The sequence below is a fragment of the Octopus sinensis genome, linkage group LG6 (genome assembly GCF_006345805.1).
Source record: "Octopus sinensis linkage group LG6, ASM634580v1, whole genome shotgun sequence".
NCBI classification, from domain to species: domain Eukaryota; kingdom Metazoa; phylum Mollusca; class Cephalopoda; order Octopoda; family Octopodidae; genus Octopus; species Octopus sinensis.
Genome location: NC_043002.1, coordinates 84559784 through 84581885, shown reverse-complemented (window position 1 = coordinate 84581885; position 22102 = coordinate 84559784). Strand labels below are relative to the sequence as shown.

Below are 22102 nucleotides of genomic sequence, written 5' to 3'. Positions count from 1 at the left end.
ACAGGTGCCAGGATTTCAAATATGCTCTGTGTGTATAATAAAATTAACAATATAAAATTAAACACAAAAATTATTCAAAAATGCATTTGCATATAATCTGCTTTTTTTTTTTTACAACTATTTCTTGTGGAACCCCTAGCAATCTCTTGCAGAACATTAAGGTTCTGGGGAACCTCAAATGGAAAATACTGGATTAGACTTAACTCCAATATAATGTTTAAAGGTATATCTTCATTACAATATTCATACATCAGTAGTTAATAAAACATTGATAAATGTAACTAAAATATAATTAAATCATAAACAATGGGCCACAAAAGTACTCACTTGTATCAAAACAATAAAGGATATTACATGCTCCATCTTTATCATTGCGGCCACCCCAAATGAAAACACAGTCCCCAAGAGCAACAGCTGTGTGTCCGTAACGTTGGTAGGGAACATGCTTGTACTGGCTATCACCAGGCGTCGGAACAGGTAGCCTCTTCCAACGTAAGGAGACTGAAAATAGAAAAGAACATAGCTTTTACCTCCAACTTCTCTCTCTTCTCAACTTTTTGCATGTGTGTCTGTGTCTGTTAGGGTGAAGGCATGTCTTAGTGGTTAGGGCATTCAGCTCAGAATCATAAGGTCGTAAGTTCAATTCCTGGCAATGCATTGTGTCTTGAGCAAGACACTTTATTTCACGTTGCTGCAGTCCACTCAGCTGGCAAAAATGAGTAGTACCTGTATTTCAAAGGGCCGGTCTTGTCACACTTGTGTCATGCTGAATCTCTTTGAGAACTACATTAAGAGTACACATGTTTGTAGAGTGCTCAGCCACTTGCATATTAATTTCACGAGCAAGCTGTTACGTTGATCGTATCACCTGGGACCCTCGTCATCATAAACGACAGAGTGCTCCTACTAGTGTGTGTGTGTATCGATCAATCAATATAGATGTGTGTGTGTGTCTGTGTACATATGTAAGTACCGGATATAATGCACACCATGATTTTGGAAATGGGGGGGGGGATGTGGACATCTTGTTGAATAGGGAACAAAAAGATTAAATACTGATATAAGTATAGTAAGAGCTCTGGCCTGCTGACTAATCTGACGCCCCTGGATGAGAGATAATTGGTAAGATCAATCAGTAGAGCAGAGTTGTTACTAAGCTGACATCACCATTTTAATTTCTTTTTGTTCCTGTTCACTACATTAAGAGTACACATGTTTGTAGAGTGCTCAGCCACTTGCACATTAATTTCACGAGCAAGCTATTACATTGATCGTATCACCTGGGACCCTCGTCGTCATAAACAACACAGTGCTCCTATTAGTGTGTGTGTATCTATCAACCCCAAATCATGGTGTGTATGTGTGTGTGTATATGTATGTATGTATGTATGTGTATGTGCAGCCTTCGGGCTTCCCAGACCCCAGTTGAACCGTCCAACCCATGCTAGCATGGAAAGCGGACGTTAAACGATGATGATGATGATGATGATATATATATAGAAGCATGGCTATGTGGTTAAGAAGTTTGCTTCTCAACCATATGGTCTTAAATTCAGTTCTACTGCTTGGCACCTTGGACAAGTCTCTTCTACAGCACCATTCAACCAAAACCTTGCAAATGGATCTGGTAGTCAGAAACTAAAAGAAACACACCATATAATGTGTGTGTGTGTGTAAACACCACTATCACACAAGCAATATCTTTGGCTTCCAATATTCTATGTAAACAGTTCCAGCTATGAAGAAATATTATCTTGCATGGAAACCGGGGAGGGTTGGCTATAAGCAGGACATGAGTTCCATCTAACACATGCATGCATGGAAAAGGAACATTAAAATGATGATTTTATGTATATATATTATTTTGACTTAAGAATTTAGAAACTTTGAGAGACATGAAATAAATCATTCTTAACAGTGGAACTCAACATGAATAAAGCTATAAATAATAGCATGTAAATATTTATACATTATTATTTGTAACATTACTTCAAGTTCCAGTGTTAAAAATTATACACACACACACAGAGTCTATGTTATTGGGTGATCATTGATAGGACAGATATCTAACTGTTAAAAAGTATGAAGCGAAAAATGAATGTATGTTCTGCAGCCTGTCTAAAAGGGTGGTGAAGCAGAAACAAAAAGTAAAGAAAACTGTAATATAATGTTGAGAGGACTTTATTGTCCTGTTGCAGACCATCTTTCTTGTGCCAGTGTCATAAGAAAATGCATCCAGTCCATGCTGTAGTTGTTAGCAACAGGATGAAATCACTCCATAAAATGAAACACACCAAACACTATGAAACAACAAAAAGGAAAAGTTTTTGTTTGTTTTTCTTTTTTCTGTGATACGTATGATGAAAGGTTTTGATATGTGACATGATGCTGTGAAACCTGACTCACCTATGGCCGTTTATTTCAAGGGTGCTCTTCTCTAACTGCTCCTGTACAAACAGCTATATATGAAATCTTTCTTCTATCAGCCTGCTTGTGATCACACTGCATCTCATGCACACCCAAACTTCCCATTTGGTACACAGTACAGAGTTCCTACTTACACCATTTTGCTTACTGAGTATGGTCACTCCCCTTATAGAAGCAGTAACCAGTCTTCTTTCCTGCTAAAATTCTGTCTTTGCTCAGTTTACTTTAAAGTCTCTTAATTCTAGGTTTTACTTCCATGTTTGAAATTTGTTCTCTAATTCTTTGATAGATTCAACTATGAAAATAGCCTTCAACATTCACAAGTTCCTATAGACTGTTGGTCATAAACCCCCACCCCACCCATGTTACCCTGGAAAAGAATAACAAAGGGGAGGACAATGAGCAACAAAACCTGACAGAAACCTATTTGCATGCTAAATTCCTTACTGAACTCATTGCCATCCCTCACTTTAGTCATGGAATCTCTATGCATAGCTTGTTCCTCACCTTGACCTAGTTTTCTTAGCCACCACCAGACTACAAAGTATAATACTCTGTCAAAGACCTACTGCAGGTCAACATATGCTAGGTATAGTATAGGAGCTTACTTTTTGGTTAAAGACTTCTATAGTCCTCTTACTAGAAAGAAAGGCCTCATTAGTGCCTTATTCTGGCACAAATCCAAACTATGTCTCAATGAAGCTAATTTTCTTTTGAATTAGTTGCACTACATTCTATTATTTTCATAACTTTGTCCATTAGTTTGATATTTCTTTAGTTATTTTGAGAAGCATCTTTTTATTCCTTGTAGTAATTGATGATGATACCTCCATGCTGGTCATTGGAAATGGCCCCTTCTTATATTACCTGATGATTATGCAAATGACATGCCCTATTTTACCAGATATTTTTAGCATCTAAGCATCTATCCTTGATGGTCCAGCTGCTTTTCTTGCTCTTTTATCCTTAATAGCAAATTTCAATCTTATAATTGTCAATTTTAATAGCTGGCCTCTCTAATAAGTCCAGTTGGCTTAGTCCTTCTCTCTCCTACACATTCTCCTCATTCAGCAAAATTTCACAAAAGCTTTTCCATGCCTTGTCTTGCTTAAGATAAGAGTACACTGTTATCCTTACACATACACTTCTCACAAAAAGATTATAATTCCAGGATAATGATTAAAAAAAAAAAACAGGAGACAAACATTCAAATTATAATTTAAATAACAATAGATTGAATTATGGACAAGGATTTGGGGTAAGTTTTAAAAAGTCATTAATACAAATTTAATGAATAATCTTTCAAAAACAAAACAGGATGAAGGAACTGTATTTTGTAGACAGACTGCAGAGTGCCAGTAAAAAGTAGATTTCTATTATTCAATGTTTCTTATTTCTAGAAGACAAAGCGAACAACATCATCATCATCATCATTGTTTAACGTCCACTTTCCATGCTAGCATGGGTTGGATGTGTGACTGAGGGCTGGTGAACCAGATGGATGCACCAGGCTTCAATCTTGATCTGGCAGAGTTTCTACAGCTGGATGCCCTTCCTAATGCCAACCACTCCGAGAGTGTAGTGGGTGCTTTTACATACCACCAGCACGGGGCCAATCAGGCGGCACTAGCAACAACCTCGCTCGAATCTTTTACACATGCCACCGGTGTGGGTGCCAGTAAGGCAATGCTGGTAACAATCATGCTCGAATGGTGTTTTTTAGGTGCCACCAGCACGGAGGCCAGATAGCCGCTCTGGCAACGATCACGCTCGGATGGTGCTCTTAATACCCTACTAGCAAGGGGCTCGAGTGCCAGTAGTGCAACACTGGCAACGATCACGCTTGAATGGTGCCTTTTAAGTGCCACTGGCACGGAAGCCGGTTAGCCTCTCTGTCAATGACCACACTCATATGGTGCTCTTTGCACCCCGCTAGCACGGACATAGAGGATGATTTTAAAGCAGAGTTTAATAGCTGATGTCCTTTTCGGATGCCATTTCCCTTAGTTTCCTTTTACGATACGCAGCGATACAGTGTATCTATTCTAAAAATTGCGGTACATCTAGAATATACACACATATGGGTTCCCACACTGAGTCAACTCAAGGCTTTAATAGATAATTAACCAATGTCCCATGTGGTGAGATCAAACCTGGATGAACGTTGTTGAGAAGTGAACATTAAGAACACACAGCTATGTCTGCGCCTAAAAAGATTAATCGGTAAGTCGATATAGTATATGGAAATTCACATGGAATTACAAGACCATAAAACGTATATATATATAGATATTGGACCAACCAACTATTCAAGGATACACTCAGAGAAGATCAGCTACTACAAACTGAATCATAGATCAAGTTCTAGTGATAAAGCGACAACAAAACTGAAAGAAAATAAATTAAGACGGTGCTCCAGCATGGCTGCAGTCCTACAACTGAAACCATTAAAACGAATAAAAGAACAGAAAAGGAAGCGATGATGGTATGTACAATAAATTTTAATTGCCTATAAGTATGTTTGAAAATATCTGGTTTTAAAAAATACATAAATTTTGAAAATTGCTATTTTTCAAGAAGTTACTCAATATCATAAACAATTATGATGAATTTTGAACGTCAACAAAACTAGGAAATCATGTCAGTTATGTCAATTACGCAAGCAACAAGTGGAGTAAAGGGTGTACTGGTACTACTTAAGATGAGTGGTCCCGGTGCGCGCACTCGCGTAGTCGCGCTAGCTAGATGTGACTAGTCGATCCTTACTTTGTGTTTTTGTATTTTATTTACTTTGTTCAGAAAAATTACTTACTCTGTGTTTTTGTGTTTTATTTACTTTATTTTTTAAAAATTATTTACTTTGTGTAAAAAAAGTAGGTAGTCGTTGTAGGATCGACTAGTCACGACTAGATAGCGCGGATGCGCGACTACGCGAGTGCGCGCACCGGGACCACACTTCTTAAGTGGTACCGGGTGCATTCTCATTCAGTTTCAAGCCATTTTAATTCACTTAACTCGATGTTAAAAAAGACAGTTTAACGCTTCTGTCGAATCCCGTATTTCAGTTAAAAAGAACAGCAAAATTAGTGCTTTCATTAGAATGCTAGCATGCCAATATGTGTTACTCTATGTTCTCGATTCAAGATCGATTTCACCGAACTATTATAAGAGTCAACTTGATTTTATCATCCCCAACAAAATTTCGCCTTGTATAGTGTGAAAAGAAACCAATACATCAATTAAAAGTAGCTTTCATTGACAGCGGCAGTTAAATAGCTTAAAAGTACTTGATACAAAACAAAAACAAAATATTTAACAAGGTGTTGCTGCTGTTTAGTCCCACATCAATCCTGGTCAAGCAGACCAACGGTTATAGAGCATCCTAATTATTATAATAATTATTATTTGAGCAACAGTGTGTAAAACTGTGAGTGGCTTCGAAATCAGAGGTTTTGTCTGATGGGGGGGTGGGAGTCTAAATCCCATAAATTAATTGTGACTTTATTACCGTGACTTTTTCTTGTGACTTATTTTTTATGACTTTATTACCGGTCACCGTGGCTTAAGGGAAACATAACTGCTATGTCTAGCAGCAACTACGTAGAGACTTGTCATTTAGCACTCCGTCTTAGTTTACCCATGATTGAGCAAACTTTACTTTTGATAAAAAGTTGTTCCAATCGCGCGACCATTCTACCATTTAGTATGTCTACATGTAGTGAATTTCTTTATTTGAGAAGGTTGCATACTATTTGAGGGAAATTTAACCGGTATTATTTCTAGCAGATTGAGCAACCGCTTTAAGACTCCCTCGTTAGCAAGTGCTGTGTTGTGATAGAAAGTAGTACATCCTTGGGGTGAGGATGTAAACAAAGAAAGAAAGAATATAAAATATATCCTCTCGCTACACAGAAATAGAAAAAGGACCTTAAAAGCAGTCAGGGTGGAAATACATTTATTGGAGAACATCTATTGCAGAAAAATACAACTTACGATGTAGTACAAACAAAAAGAATGTAAACACTGAAAAATTAGTCAACAGGTTTATACAGTAACAGGAAAAATATGTATGCTTTCGTTTCTCGTTCCAATTTTCATCCCAAGAAATCTGATTTAGCATTTAAAAAAACAAAAATCATATCGGATTTCTAAAAAAGTTGACAGGAGTGAATGCGAGTGGGAAAGTATTAAAAAACTGGCTTTATATGGTGTGCGTATATGAGAAATAAAAAAACAAATATGCATATCGTTGAAATAAAGTTTCTGGATCTTTTCGGTTTGAACGGCAGTTTTTAACATAATTTCTAGGTAACTAAAAAATTTTTATAACTTCGTATACTGGTAGAATGTGTTTATAAAACATCTTTTTTCTCTTGGCTTTATTGAGAAAATTCTATAGTTTGTAAGATATTTGTTCTTGTCTTTTCTTCAGTTTCTGCAATTTCAACCAATCACTGATGTCTATTGAAGTAAAGAACATACTGTGCAGCATGAATATGTCCCTCGTTTAAGAAACAGTTTGGGTTTATTTACATTTGTGAAGAAAAAAAAAGATACCCTTCCCCCCACCCCTAACCCTAAAACAGATTGAAATGCAATAGATCGATACTAGGGTATTAATTATGGGTGACAATTTCATATGACACCGCTAGAAAAAAAACTGCCGTTCAAACCGAAAAGATCCAAGTTTCTAAACAATGCGGTGTAGAAACATTTGGTAGTAACGAAACTTAGGAAGTATAAGAATATCTTTTCTTACACAGGCACAGTGTGGTAGACGTTGAATAACGAACAAGCATCTGACTTACCAACATCGAGGACATGTACGTCCATAGGCCGTGTTGTCTCATAGTCTTCTCCGGAACAATAACCACCAAAAGAAAAGATTCTCTCCCAGAAACTGTTACAAATTGCTACTGCAGCATGGTTGACCCGTTTGGGACCACCTTCAAGATGTATTGTCCACCTCTGCATGCTGCAATATCGTTCAGACCAATAAAAGTATGGAGAAAACCGCTTTAGGTAGCGAGGTTGCTGCAGAAAAGATAAAAAATGAAGTAAATGTATAATGTGATAATTAATTTTACACGATAGACTCCGTTATTATGCATTATATATATATCCCCTTCGACGACAATCTAGTCAACGGAAAGTGAAAACAAAAAGGGAGATAACTCTAAAGGACACGGCTTTAAATAATGCTAAGCATTTTTTTTCTTTTCTTTTCTTTTAAAACAGTTTGCAACTATTTCATACAGAAACATTATTAATAATTTAAATACAATTTATCGCTTTTATACCACTTTTACGTGATGTGGAAGTATCATCTTCAGTAACCAGGCAACTTACCTAATTCTGCTTAATATCTGCTTCAAAGGTAATAGAAGCAAATATGTTATGATCACTTTCTTCGCTTATATAAAAACAACTTTTGAAGATTATTGTTAATAAATAATATATTACTTATCTAAATACCTCTATCGACATTTCAAAGAGCTAGCTCCCTTATAAATCTCTCTTTAGTCAAACAACAATGGATTCATGCCCTCATGACTTCTGGCAAAGCTGTTCAACTATTGACTCTATTTGTCATTAATCATCTGAATAATAAAAAAAATATTAGAAAAAAGAAAGACACCTTCATATGATATCGTTCCATAGCAGCGTCTGTTGACTAGACGTTCTCTAATCCTCGCTGTCAAAGCTTCAAGGCGTTTATTTCTATCACAAACCCAATTTTTTTTCTGAATAATTTTTAAAACTAATAGTAATCCCTCACAATCATACGCATGCAACCACGCTATCCAGCTTTACTTCACTTAGCACGAATATTATCCACAACCATAACATCAAAACGCGGCCATCGAGAGCAAATAAACCCACAACGCAATATCGGTGGTTAGCTGAGAAGTTCGCTTTCAGGGTCGAACCCGTTTGGGTTATAAACATTTGATTAACGGAAACTGGTCAAGCACATCATGTACATACGTACATACAATTGTGTGCATAAGTGAATGTATGCATGCATGCATGTGTATTTATATCTCTCGTCGATAGCTATCGGTTTAGGATATAAACAATGTCGAGGAAACCGAAAAATTTGTAGTTTTCAGATGCTGTATCTTGCTATACTTTTTTCCGTACCGAGTTGTGAACACTCGCCTGCCAGTCCAGCTGTGAACTAGTGACTGGCCCATTGGAAACCTGTAATCAACGACACTATTTACTGATTGCGATATAAAATAAATAAATAATATGAAAAATGACTAAACCTCCTCGTATTTCTTCCAATTTTTGATGATGTTTCATATAATCTCCATAATTTTCATATAACCAAGGCTGTGTGATAAAGGTTTGACTAACCTTTGACAGAACAAAAAGTACTTCCTTAAATAGTCATCAGTCAACACAAGACGGATATTCTTTCCACTCATATGCTATTTGGACAGTAGACTTTCACCCCTCTACAAATATAATACATCTAATTGATGTCTTTAGTAAAGCCTACACTGTTTTAAGCATTCTAGTTAGGAATCCAGTTTGAAGATACCTTTCTCTTTCCCTCTGTCTAACTAGTCTTGGAGGCATTATAAAGGGTCAAGGAACACTTCCCTCTTGCCTGAATAATTAAAAACTTAACTACAATACACTTACCCGTGTATGTTCACAATTGGGATCAAATTTTCTTTTAAATAGACTAGCCACCTTTAAGTAAGCCTTCACTTGCAAACCCACAATAATAAGCATTTGAAATGAGGTGGGGGGAAATCAAGAGGTTTTACAAACCTTTTTGTTGTGAGATTGAAGCAATTGATGCGGAGCTTAAACATTTGTCGATCAGGGTTGGCGGGTAACAAAAAAAGAAAAACGAGTTCAAAGAAGGAATTCCAGTCCTGAGAAGGAATCCCTTAGGAAATGTTTAGTGAATGATCACCAAGAAATGATACAAATAGTGATAGTCGTTGGCTCACAAGAGTGTCTTTGTGGAGCTAGTTGGAAGGAATGTCCAGATATCTTGTTCAGAAAATCAAAAGCCATTCTAAGTCTGTGAGTGAGTGACTAAAATGTATTGTTGAATGAAACATTACCTATCATTTGAATGACCATTGGAATCAGTCTAGAACAATGATGTTTGCACATCACTGTTCTAAACTACCATGGCCTACATCATTCAAGGTTTCACCCATTGTAGACTACATGAAAACAAAAATACTTGAACACAAATTCAATTCAAACAACAAAAAAAAACATCACTAACCATGTCTGAAACATAAAAATATTGAATTAAGTAAAGAAAAAAAATACAAATTATAACATCCTACTGTTCCCCATTAACAATTGTGACCCATTTCTCTACCATGTAGCCCATTTTGTACACACAGCCCATTCTAGTTTACAGTGTGCACATGTATGTCACTGCAGCACCATTTCTGATATGATTAGTACCCCAATATGAGCTCCATTTGAGCTACAAGGAGTCATAAATTGATAAGGGCTGAAGCAGTTTCTAGCTCTAAAACTGAGGCCTAATGATTGCAATGCAGTTACAACAATGAGAGATTCCATTAAATTGTTGGACAATAGCACTTACAATAATTCTGAGGGTTTTAGTTGGGTGTTCTTCATGTAAAGAGACTAGCTTAAGGTACAAGACTAATTCCTTAATATGTAAGGCAAATGTATTTGTGTTGCTCCAAAGAGACATGGCAGATTTATCTGTTTTAAGTAATACTCAGTTCTTGTTCATGAATCCAGTGTAAACAGAGCATAAAATTGCATGTGGATGATATGTATGCAGAAGGTAAAGGAAGAACAACGATGTAATCAAGCTGACTATTAGTCCCAGATGATTAACAGTAGACTGAAGAAGACGTGAAGTGTTGGCTTCATCAAGAAGTGACTGAACACAATGATGGTGAGATAAAGACTGAGTTTGGAAAAACAAGTTAAGGGTGTTTGAAGTTGATGTGCTTGTCAGAAATATGGGCAGTAGATGGTACTAACCATTGCAAACAATTAAGAATGGCTAACAATTACAATGATTTCTGCTCTTCTAATTTTGTTGTCTGTATAAGAATTCCACTTATTGCACTACATCTACTCTTCACATCACTCCAATTCTTGTTATTGACCTATACTCTGTACAAAACACTTTTCATAATTCTTCTTTTCCAAATTGTATCTCTATGGAACTTCTATCCTTATCATTTTATTTGAATCACGAACTTGCAAAAATTTAAACTAAATGTTAAATTCCCCCTCGGTCTACAAGGATCTAAAAAGACTATGGTTCCTCTCCAGACAACTACTAAAAGAAAATAGAAACCTTATAAAAAATAATGCCTATCAAACTATACTATATGGTATACATTACAGAAATAGAATATTTTTCCCACCCTATACAGAGAAAGAATAAAATAACAAATACATTTAAGAAAAGCAGTTGTTTTAGTTCCCTGACGAAAAAAATACCACATAGCTCCGGCAAGACAATAACAACATGCCAGATACCAGGAAACCACTCTCAAAGTTTCATCTATTAGAATAATTTAAATATTTGCATCATCTACACAGCAATGACTAGTCATGAAATAATTTCAAACTATATTTCAGCATTAAAAATTAAGGAAACATATCTTTAACTTAAACTAATTTAAAACATGTTTACAGAGATAAAAAAATCTTTTATAAACCAATGAGTATAATAAATTCCATTTATCTATTTTCTTCATTTAAATAGAAATTACTAATAAATGCCATATTGAACCAAATATTTTTAAAATTGCTAACAAAAGCCATACTGAACCAAATATTAAAAAAATTACTAATAAAAGCCATATTGAACCAAATATTTTAAACTCCAACAATAGCTAGAAACATGAGCAACAGAAAGTTGATTCATCATCAAAGGAAAGTTTAAAATGTTATCTACTGCCATTTAAACCATATTTAAACATAAATTGTTGTCTTATCTCATTTCAACTATACAACACAAATTTTATGTATTTCTTTTCTATGGCTTAAAATTTGATGAACTCAAATCCTTTTATGTATAATGGTCACATATGTCACACAAGATAGTATCAACTTATTTGTGAGTCTGCATACAATATGTTTATAGATTCATATTCTGCAATTAAATGATTGTGTATTTAAGAACAGCTAGATGGAGTTCATATTTGTATTATGAGTACTCTTCACTTCACATTGTGGCCAATTCTACCATTAGACTTTATCTAGGAAGAAATATATATGAAGAAATATGTATTGCTTCTTGTATCATTATCAGCAACTTGATACCACTGGTTTCCATTGGCTAAAGTTTTCTCTTCATCCATCCATGTGATATTAGCCTCTCTCTTCAATTATGAATATTCTGTATCATATACACTCTCGGAGTGGTTGGCGTTAGGAAGGGCATCCAGCTGTAGAAACTCCGCCAGATCAGATTGGAGTCAAATCGTCCAACCCATGCTAGCATGGAAAGCAGACGTTAAATGATGATGATGATAATGATATACTTTTCAATCTTCCTCTCTTTTTCCTACTGGTGGTTTCCATTTAAAAGCTGTTTTAGAATGACTTTATTCTGGGAGCTGAGGTATGTGACCTTTTAGTTTTAATCTTCATTCTGTGATGATTTTGCTATGTGGACTTTTGTTGGCTCTCTTTAGAATGTTGTCATTGGTTATGTGGTCTTTCCAGTATGTTTTTAAAATCCTTCCCAAGCATTTTTGGTAAAACACATCTAACTTTCTGTTAATTTTTCACTGAGCTGTTTCCTGTCTTATTAATACAGAGAATTGTTGCTTCCTGTACCTCCATATAATTTCTCAAATCATTACACACTGTTCAGTAAGTTTTCAATTGATAAGTAACTATTCTACTCTGTCCTCTATACAAAACTCGGATCTTTTCAGTTTGAACGGCAATTTTTAACATAATTTCTAGGTAACTAAAAAATTTTAAACTTCATATACTGCATAGAATGTGTTTATAAAACATCTTTTTCTCTTGGTTTTATTGAGAAAATTCTATAGTTTGTAAGATATTTGTTGTTTTTTTTCTTCAATTTCTGCAATTTCAACCAATCAGTGACATCTATTGAGGTAAAAAAAAACACTCTGAGCCGTATGAATATGTCCCTCGTTTAAGAAACAGATTGGGTTTATTTACATTTGTGAAGAAAAAAGATACCCTTCCCCCACCCCTAACCCTAAAACAGGTTGAAATGCAATAGATCGATACTAGGGTCATAATTACAGGTGACAATTTCATATGACACCGCTAGAAAAAACTGCCGTTCAAACCGAAAAGATCCCAAAACTCTTCAAAACTCATGTACATACACCTTTACTAAATTCATTCTTACAGTAAAAATGACAATCTTTATTAGCTGTTTCCAGAATCCCCCTATCATAAAAGAAATAGAACTTACTTCAATTCAAGTAATTTTCACACCATTATCATGCAACTTTTGTTTAAAATATAATTAATAAATTGATTCATTTTGTTTTAAATGTATTTCATTCAACCTATTTTAATTCTTAAATATACAGCTGTTCCTCCACAAGCATCAATAGTTGAAGACAAAATACAAACCAGCATGCTGACACATTAAATTACCCAACAACCTAATATAGCTACTGATTTCCTTTTATGACAATACTTTAATATTAGTTTCAAATTTTGTCACAAGGCCAGCAAGTTTGGAGGAGTGGGGTAAGTCAATTACATCAACCCAAGTACTCAACCGGTACCTATTTTAGTGACCCTGAAAGGATGAAAGGCAGTGTTGACATTGGTGAAATTTGAACTCAGAACACAAAGATGGAAGAAATGCCGCTAAGCATTTTACTTGGCATGCTAATGATTCTGCCAGCTCGCCGCCTAACAATATCTTAATATCAACTGGTGAAATCATATGTCCAAGGATAACATTTTAAAAAATAATAAGGGAGCAGCCTGAGCCAAATAACAAGGTTTCACACAATCCATCATATTGGACTTAATGAGTCTATAGGTAGACTGATAGTCTAAACTAATTAATAACAGATTAGATAATTCACAGAGCTGTTTTAAATTTTAGCCTATGTTTAATTACATGCAATCAATAAAATTACACAGGAAACATGTAGCAAAACAAAACTAAAATGTTTTTTTCTTTTATCTGTCATTTTTTTTTTTCTTTTGTCATAATGAAATTGAAGATTGAAATACAACTCAAAATTAATTTTTCTATGGAAAAAGATATACTGTTGATATATATTTTATCAAACCCATTTCAGATTAAAGAACATAATTGTGAGTTTCAACTCAGTACGTTGAAGCCTATGTTAAATACTATACTAAAAGCTATTAAAGCTTATAATGTAATAAAAATAAGCAGACAGGTCAAACCAATAATGTTTCTGATTGGTAGCATTAAATATTAATGCTGTTCATATTCTATGCAAGGTGAAATAATGTGGAATGCTGTTTTTAGTGAAATACAAAAGTAATATGAAATAAAAGCATTAAATTAATATTACTGATGCATCACAAAGGCCCAAGTTTTTCCATAGAGGAATTAACAAAAGTGAGAAGTAAAATGGCTTCAGCAATGAAAATGTCACTATCTGATTCAATAGGACTTTACTTCTTATAATATAGGGCTAACAAGCAATTGCATTAATATACATAATATACATCATCATTATCAGCATTTTTATGACCACTTTCTATGCTGGTATTGGTTGAACTGGTTGTTACAGTCTAAGTCATCTGCTATTGAGAGCTGCCTCTTTCCAGTGAAACGACTTCAGAAATACTTAACTTGGAGCAAGCCCCAATGCCTAAGCATTTGTCAGCTTGGAAAAGCCTTTGACAGGGTTCCACACTCAGTAATCTAGTGATCACTACTAAGGAAACTAAGAGTAGAGGTATAGCTTGTGAGGGCTATAAAAAAAAATCATGCATAGAGGTGAAGTTAGCAATGAATTTAGTGTGCAGGTAGGGCTCACTGAAGCTCAGTCCACAGTTCTCTTCTGTTTTTCATAGTCTTTCAGGCCACACTGGAGGAGCTTAAGAGCAGCTGTCCATAGAAACTCATATATATTTATAAAAAATCTCTTAGTTATATCTGTTGAAGATTTAGAGAATTTCCAGACATAGAAACAAAACCCAGAATCAAAAGACTTCAAACTATTTTAAATCATAAAAAGGAAAAAATCAGTTCAATTTTCCTTGGTGGTTTCATAGTTGTTTTAGATATTGAATATTTACATCTAATTGATAAATTATACTTCATTTCATCAGAGAGAACAAGAGACAGAGTGTACCATCATCATTATTTCTACAGTTGGATGCTCTTCCTCTCACCAACCCTGAACTGTTTCCAAGCAAGGTAATTTCTCAAAGCTGAGGAGGGCTCAATGGTGAGTGGCAAGGAAGAGCAAGTCTGTAGTGAATGTAACTTTACAGAAGTCATACTGGTGTTCATTAAAGAAACGGTGATGGACTGAAGATGTTGGAGACTATGCTTGTTAATGACTGCTTCCATCAGAATTGAGATGTTGGGAGTAAGATCAATAGACTGATTATGTGGTCAGAGGTTTTGCTTTTCTTTAGAATAGAATACAATGTAGTAAAACCATTCACAAACAGCTCAGTGAAAATCTTATTATAAACCCCATGTTTACTTGAGTTTCAATTTCTTGATAATAGGATTTAGAAAATTGAAAGAATAGAACACTGCCAATAGCCATGACTAAAAGCACTAAATCTATTGCCACAGCAAACTATCCTGTAGACATCTCTCTCTCTCTCTCTCTCTCTCTCTCTCTCTCTCTCTCTCTCTCTCTCGTTTAAACTAGCTGAAATGGCTGTTGAGAATTACAAGAGAGAAAAAGTTGGAGTATTGAGGTTTGAATAATGTTGGTGATCTTCGAGAGTTAGATGAACGTTGATTAAGGGTACAAGGCACTTTTCAAAAACCTTTGCGATTAGACTCAGAAGAGACACTGGTTTGAATGATGCTGGGTCAGTTTCAACCTTACCAAGCTTCAGAGTAGGGATGATGGTTGAGGTTTTCCAGATTGCTAAGTCTTGAAGTTTTTGAAGGAGATATTGAAGATAATTTTTAGATTTTATGATGACAAACTTACCAAGCGAGTTCAGATAAAATATAACCAAACTGTCTGAACACTTTGCTTCAGTTTCTCTGTTTCTTATTGCCAATTCTACCTTCAATTTTCCTTAATTTATTGTTTGTCATCTAAAACATGTCTATTCCCTGTTGAATTGTTTTATCAAATTTGTTCACAAACATTTGGATTAGAAAAAGATTTGTTGCAAAATTTGACAGCAATATTCAGCTGCTACTTGCTTTGGTTGTTCAATGGTTTCACTTGTTTTCCTTTAAAAGCTATTCATGTAATTAACCACATTTTATGACCTCTTCAAGATGACACTTTACAAAAAAAGTATTACAAAACAGCAAGCAGTGTATTTAAAAGGTAAGCAAGCAAAAATTCAGTTCTGACAGCAGTTGGAATTTATTTTATCTCAGACTCATAGGACTTGGAGCTTCCTAGGGAAGCTACGTAGACACTTTGCTTTTCAATTTTTATGTCACCAAAACACCAACTCCTGATAAGTAGCTCTGACTCTTCAGCTGTGGAGATGATTTTACAGTGTGGGGAAACTTGACTCAAATTTAATCACTAACAGAACAAATAACCTGCTAGATCTGATTGACTTTATCCATCCCTTAAATTATTCAATTCTATTGTCAAGTTTCTTGCCATACACCATCTCTAGAGCAACAACTCAAGATACTAGCTATATCAGACACAACGCTCATTTTCTCACCATGTTTTAAAAGAATGACATGTCTTACTCAACAAAGAAATATCATTTGTAAATGATAGGCTGGTGGTATTTGAGAATAGGGCAAATTCACATTTAGAGCAACCTAAAAGAATGTGGTTAATTCTTGATTACGCAAAGCCGCTTGTGGAGGTGCATGGCCTAGTGGTTAGAGCAGAGGACTCGCGGTCGAGGGATTGCGGGTCCGACTCTCAGACCGGGCGATGTGTGTATTTATGATTGAAACACCTAAGCTCCACACGGCTCCGGCAGAAGGTAATGGCGAACTTCTGCTGACTGTTTCGCCACAACTTTCTCTCACTCTTTCCTCCTGCATTTTGCAGCTCACCTATGACGGACCGGCGTCCCGTCCAGGTGGGGAACCTATACGCCAAAGAAACCGGGAAACCGGCCCTTATGAGCCAGGCATGGCTCGAGAAGGAACAAACAACAAAGTTGCTTAGATGCCCACTCATGTTGAAGTGCAGCATACAAAAAAAATTCAATCCTTTGTATCACCACAGGTTACCACAAAATGGTAGCCAAAAATAATTTCAAAGTTGAGACAAAAAATGCTGAGAGTACAAGCCATACTCATACCATCTGGTTTCATAATACCTGGTCCAATACTACAAAATTTGTCACTCATCACCAAAATCTTCAAATTTGGACATTCAAAAAACTTATGCAATTTTGAAATTTGTCAACAATGGTAAAACCAGAAATGGCATTAAAAGAAACTTCATTGTTTGGTAGTTGAGGATGTGATTTAAGGCTACCAGACTACTAAGCAGCAACCCACCACCAGACTAACTCATGACCAATAAAGAAAAAAGAATGTTAACCACAGAAAATAACATGCACACAGGTACAAGTGCACTCAGTTTTGTTGTCCTTGCTAAATTATTATTGCAGTTGAATAGATCTAGAAATCACCATTGCTGTGGCATCTCCCATATCTTACATGTCTTCCACAGTACAGCTAATCTTATTAATTTAAATATACTGGACCTAAGGAACAAGCTCAGGAAGGTAAAACAGCCTTGAATTGAATTGCAATATAGAATTCCTCTTGGAACAATCACAACAAATATTAAAATTACCAAGCATAAAAAAAGCATAGAAATTACCAAGCATAAAAACACAAACAATCTACAAAGTCAGCTATTTTTTAAAAACATATTGTCAAGTATTTACCTTGTAATTATTGATTTTTATCATGACACAGCCTCCCCACCACTGCCACCATCACCATCCTTGAAGAATATGCTCTCATATATCAAAACTGAATATATGCAGAGCAGACAGTTTAAAACCCACTTTATCTGTTTACAAAGACAAGTAAAGCAGGTATTAAATTGTTAGACACACCATCTGTTTTTACACAACAATATAACTGTCTCTGGTATGGTAAGAATTTTTTTTAGTTGGTCTTTCAACATTGTCATAATCATTATGTTCAATTATAGCAGCAGACACATATTCCTCTACTAATTCTTGTTACTTTACATTATATGAGAGGTTGATATGCTGGACCAAAGCTGCTAAATAACAAGTTCAAACCTTACAACTACAGCCATTGTATGTGTTCTTGATAAATCAGAACACTACTTATCACAGTTTGCCTGACTGGCAAAAACTTCACTCCTTCACACTTCACAGTTGAGGAAATAATAAAGGAAAGTCAACCAACTATAAACAGTTACTCCAATATTTTGTAAATGTCTAAATTTCCAAAAGCCCTTCCTCTATGATATCATGGGAAAATAGATGTAAAACAATGAATAAAATTCTTTGGAAGAGGAAGCAATTGATGTAGCAGATAACATCTCTACCTTCCCAATTACTTTTATAGTTAGTCTGCTTTAAGAATTCAAGATCTTTCAAATTATGTATAAAATGCAGCTTTTTTTTTTTTTCCTAGGCCAAACACAAACATAAGTTACCATCAACCATTAATTGGTACTACTTTTCATTAATCACGTCTCCTTTTGAAGCACCTGTTAAACCAAATGCATTTGCATCTCATTTTTCCTCACCTTATGTTTTTACTGCTTGACTACTTTCTCACCTCATCTATACTTAATCTTTCAGAGGAATTCCACATCTACAACACAACAGGTACAGAAATGTCCATTGTTGCCAAGAGGTAACAGTCATTTAGTACACCCTACTATAACGAGAGTTATATCTCTCCATTCCCTCTTCACGGTCAAATGGCTAGACTAATGGTCACAACGTTTTTCAGGATTACGAAGGAGGTAATCAGGAAAGTTTTTAGCAGAGAAAATGTGAGAAAGTATGATTATTTAGTGGATACTGAGTTTTGTATTAACAAATCACCTTTGACTTTTTTTGCTTAAATTATGATGATGAGGATTAACTCTGGATCCCCCTCCCCCCCGTATAGTTGATGAGATTTGAGATTTACGATACTATCCCTTTATTTCCCATCGTAGATGGGCAGATTTGTTATCTTACTATAATGGGCATTATACTTGTCCATCTCTTTGTTCCCTCTTCACAGCCAGACAGCTGGACCAATGGTTACGATATTTTTTGGGATTACAAAGATGGTCATCAGGAAGGTTTTTAGCATCAAAGAATCAGAAAGTATGATTATTTCGTGGGTATTGATTTTTGAATTGATAAACCACCTTTGCATTTTTATCAAAAATTCACCGACCACAAGTACCTCTGGATTTTCATCATATAGTTTGTGGTCCCATCATAGATATGAAGGGGGTCGCAAGATGGTTAATAGCAAAAATAAAATGAAAAAAGTGTGTCAGTATAGAGTGTGAGTGATTATTTAGTGGTTATTGAAGTGTGTCAGTCTTGAGCAGGATTCGAAATGGCTAATCGAAGCAGCTGTCGTTTACATTTCAGTTTTGTCAATCAAAATAACCCATGGTACCAGAACATCCAGCCATTATTCTTATAGAACAGTGAGAGGTAAGTCTTAGTTTGATTTTTTGCAAACCTAAAGATTCCACTTGCACATTCACAGCAAACAAGGCATATGGCCAGACTTTAGGTCATGTATTTTTACCCACTCTGATGTTTACACACAGCCAGTCATATGTCACTATGAGTAGAGCAACAGACTCCAGAAATTTGAAAATTAGTATCGACCAAACAGAAAATATCATCAACAAAGAAGCTTTGTAATCATATTGATATTATCAAAAGGAATAGGATTCATAATTTAAATAAGGAAATTTGTGAAATTTGAATGTATACGAGTATAAACAAGCATAAAATAGTGTAAACAACTAAAATAAAAGTATATCTAAATAACATTTTTTTCTTAATACTTTTAATGTAGTGGTCGAAGGAAACCCTGGATTTCGTTAAGAGTGGTTCGCATAACCATTCATGATACAGAGCTTGGGAGCCTATTTCAGTTTGGGAGTGAATCGTCATTACATGTCCCTTAGTCGCAAACACATGTCATTTAGCTGCAACAGAATGCTGTATCACCAACAATAATGTGATTTCTTTAAGACATCACCCAGTAATCTATCATGTCTATTTACACATTTCTCAATACATACTGCTGTTATGAATTGCCTCACTCATTTTATGGGTAGATTTGCTAATTAATCTAATGGCATGAAGAAGATGCTGTATAGATTTTTAATACTGGATTTCTATTTCTATCAAGAGTGAAAAAGAGAAATCAAGTTTTGCTAATGAGATGAACTCTATTTAAAAGCTAACAAAATACACTTCAGTAATACAATACTGTATGTAGGTTCTGCTACATATACTTCTCATAATACCTACTTACAGCTGGACTATTGAAAGAGAAGCAATTGTCAATGATATAACAGCCTGTCTGCAACAAACTATAACCCACTAACCATGGCACTCTAATATGTGAGATATGAAAACATGGTACAAAATAAATTTTACTTTTGTTATACAGTGGCTAGAATTCTAACAGATTTTTATGACTGACAGTATGACAGGTTAGTTCAAGAATTCCTCTCTACTGTACAATAAAAGACATATCATATTTGGCTGCTATTAATAAAGATAATAAAATCAAGCTGGGACATATAAATATTTTTTTTTTAGTGAAGTAAAAGTAAAGAAAAAAATACCTCATCTGCCTTTCCAGCGAGCTTCTATTAAATCTGGTCCTGAAAAAGAAACAGATATATCACTTAGTACACTAATTAACAATACTGACTATTTTATATTAACCACCAAAGCGTTGCAGGAGTACCTTATTAGAAATTAACTTTATTTGACTTGAATACTTGAATAACAGAAAGTAAATCTAAAGATAAATGTAAAAATCAACCATTCATTTTTTTTTAAGTGATATGATGCAGAATATAAATATGATATAAAACTCATAATTTTCCAAATGAAATTTGTTCACCTACTAATTTAAAATGTCGCACTGTAACCCAAATAACAGAAGAAACCCATTAAGGAAATAGGCATGGCAGCTAAAACCAGCTCAAGGTGGCTACAGTTGACAAAAGGTCACAGGCGAAACCCTTCTACAGGTGAAGTTTAATTCAATCATCACTGCCCCACTCAGGTGAATCATACAGGCTAAGGTATGAAATGTTTGTGACCCTGAGATACCTGCTGATGGTATAGTAGGGTTTCCAATATTCTGATGGATTCAGAGGTTCTGCATGTGGGAAACCATCTCTGGTGTTTTATTTCACCTTAGAGAATGCAAATCATGAAATTGAATATATGTATGCGATATAGATCTGGATTAAATGAACTTGACTCATTCTTCTGAACTAGAAGGACTATCTGTCTGCCCTACAATTTGGCAGCCATTAAAAGAAACAAATTAGAAAACCATGCCAAATCAGACTGGAGTTTGGTGCAGCCTTCCAGCGTCCCAGCCTGGTCAAACTGTCCAATCCATGCTAGCATAGACAATGGACATTAAATGATGATGATGGTACAACAGGCTCCTTTCAGTCTCTGTCTACCAAATCTACAAATCTACTCACAACACTTTGGTTGGCCAGAGGCTATATAGTAGAAGACATCTGCCCAAGGTGCCATGCAGTGGCACCTTGAGAAGGTGGATGGGAAGCTAGCTTCTAACCATACAGCCATGTCTGTGCCTATAAATATATCACACACAGCCTTCTTAATAAAAAATAAGCGATTCTTTTCTCTTAAACCTTTCTAGCAGGTCTTCTAAGCAGCAATCCTATGTATCTAACTGAACAGCTATAACTGCTAACACAACAAATGCTTTATTACATCAAATTAATAACTGAAATTAAGTTGCGTTTTTATTACATATTTGCATTTCATCCTCCACTGTTATTCAGTTAAAAATTTAATCAACCAAACAACAACTTTAACAACTAAATCAAGCAAAATGTTTCATACAAATTAAATATCATATATGGTTTGAATTTTTCTGAAGATGTAGGAATTAAACTGTTAATAATAATATGCATCTCCTTTTTTTAGATTAATGAAATAAACCTACGTTTGTCATTTCTCACACAACAATTTCAAACTCTCTAATAAATCAAATCAAAACTACCAGTACACCAATATGAGACTTTCAGTTGAGCTTTCCGAGTATGAAATTCTTTTAAAGTGAAGAGCAATTAACTAAAACAATGAATATTGAAACCTTGTCAATAGACTTTCTTAAACAAAACGGATTTAAGTTGTTTATATCAAACTAGATCAGTGATGGTAAACCTATGACATGTATGTCAGAAGCAAGTTATTGTTGGTGTTTAAGTGAAATACAATGTGTGCTTTGAATAAAAAAAATCTCCCCATAATAATATAATAATAGATGTTGCGATGGACAGATCAG

At 35.1% G+C, this 22102-nt stretch overlaps 1 protein-coding gene across 3 annotated transcripts in view; it reads right to left on the bottom strand.

Annotated features, from left to right (window-relative positions):
• LOC115212845 (kelch domain-containing protein 3) overlaps positions 1-22102 on the bottom strand; it is a 112761-nt gene that overhangs the window by 21952 nt on the left and 68707 nt on the right. For all 3 annotated transcript variants that reach the window (XM_036504116.1, XM_029781620.2, XM_036504117.1), the window contains 3 exons: positions 20385-20423; positions 7236-7461; positions 328-501 (listed from right to left, as the gene is read on the bottom strand). In XM_036504116.1, the coding sequence (XP_036360009.1) occupies positions 328-501; positions 7236-7401 (340 nt within the window). In that variant the 5' untranslated portion in view covers positions 7402-7461; positions 20385-20423. The remainder of the gene's footprint in view (positions 1-327; positions 502-7235; positions 7462-20384; positions 20424-22102) is intronic.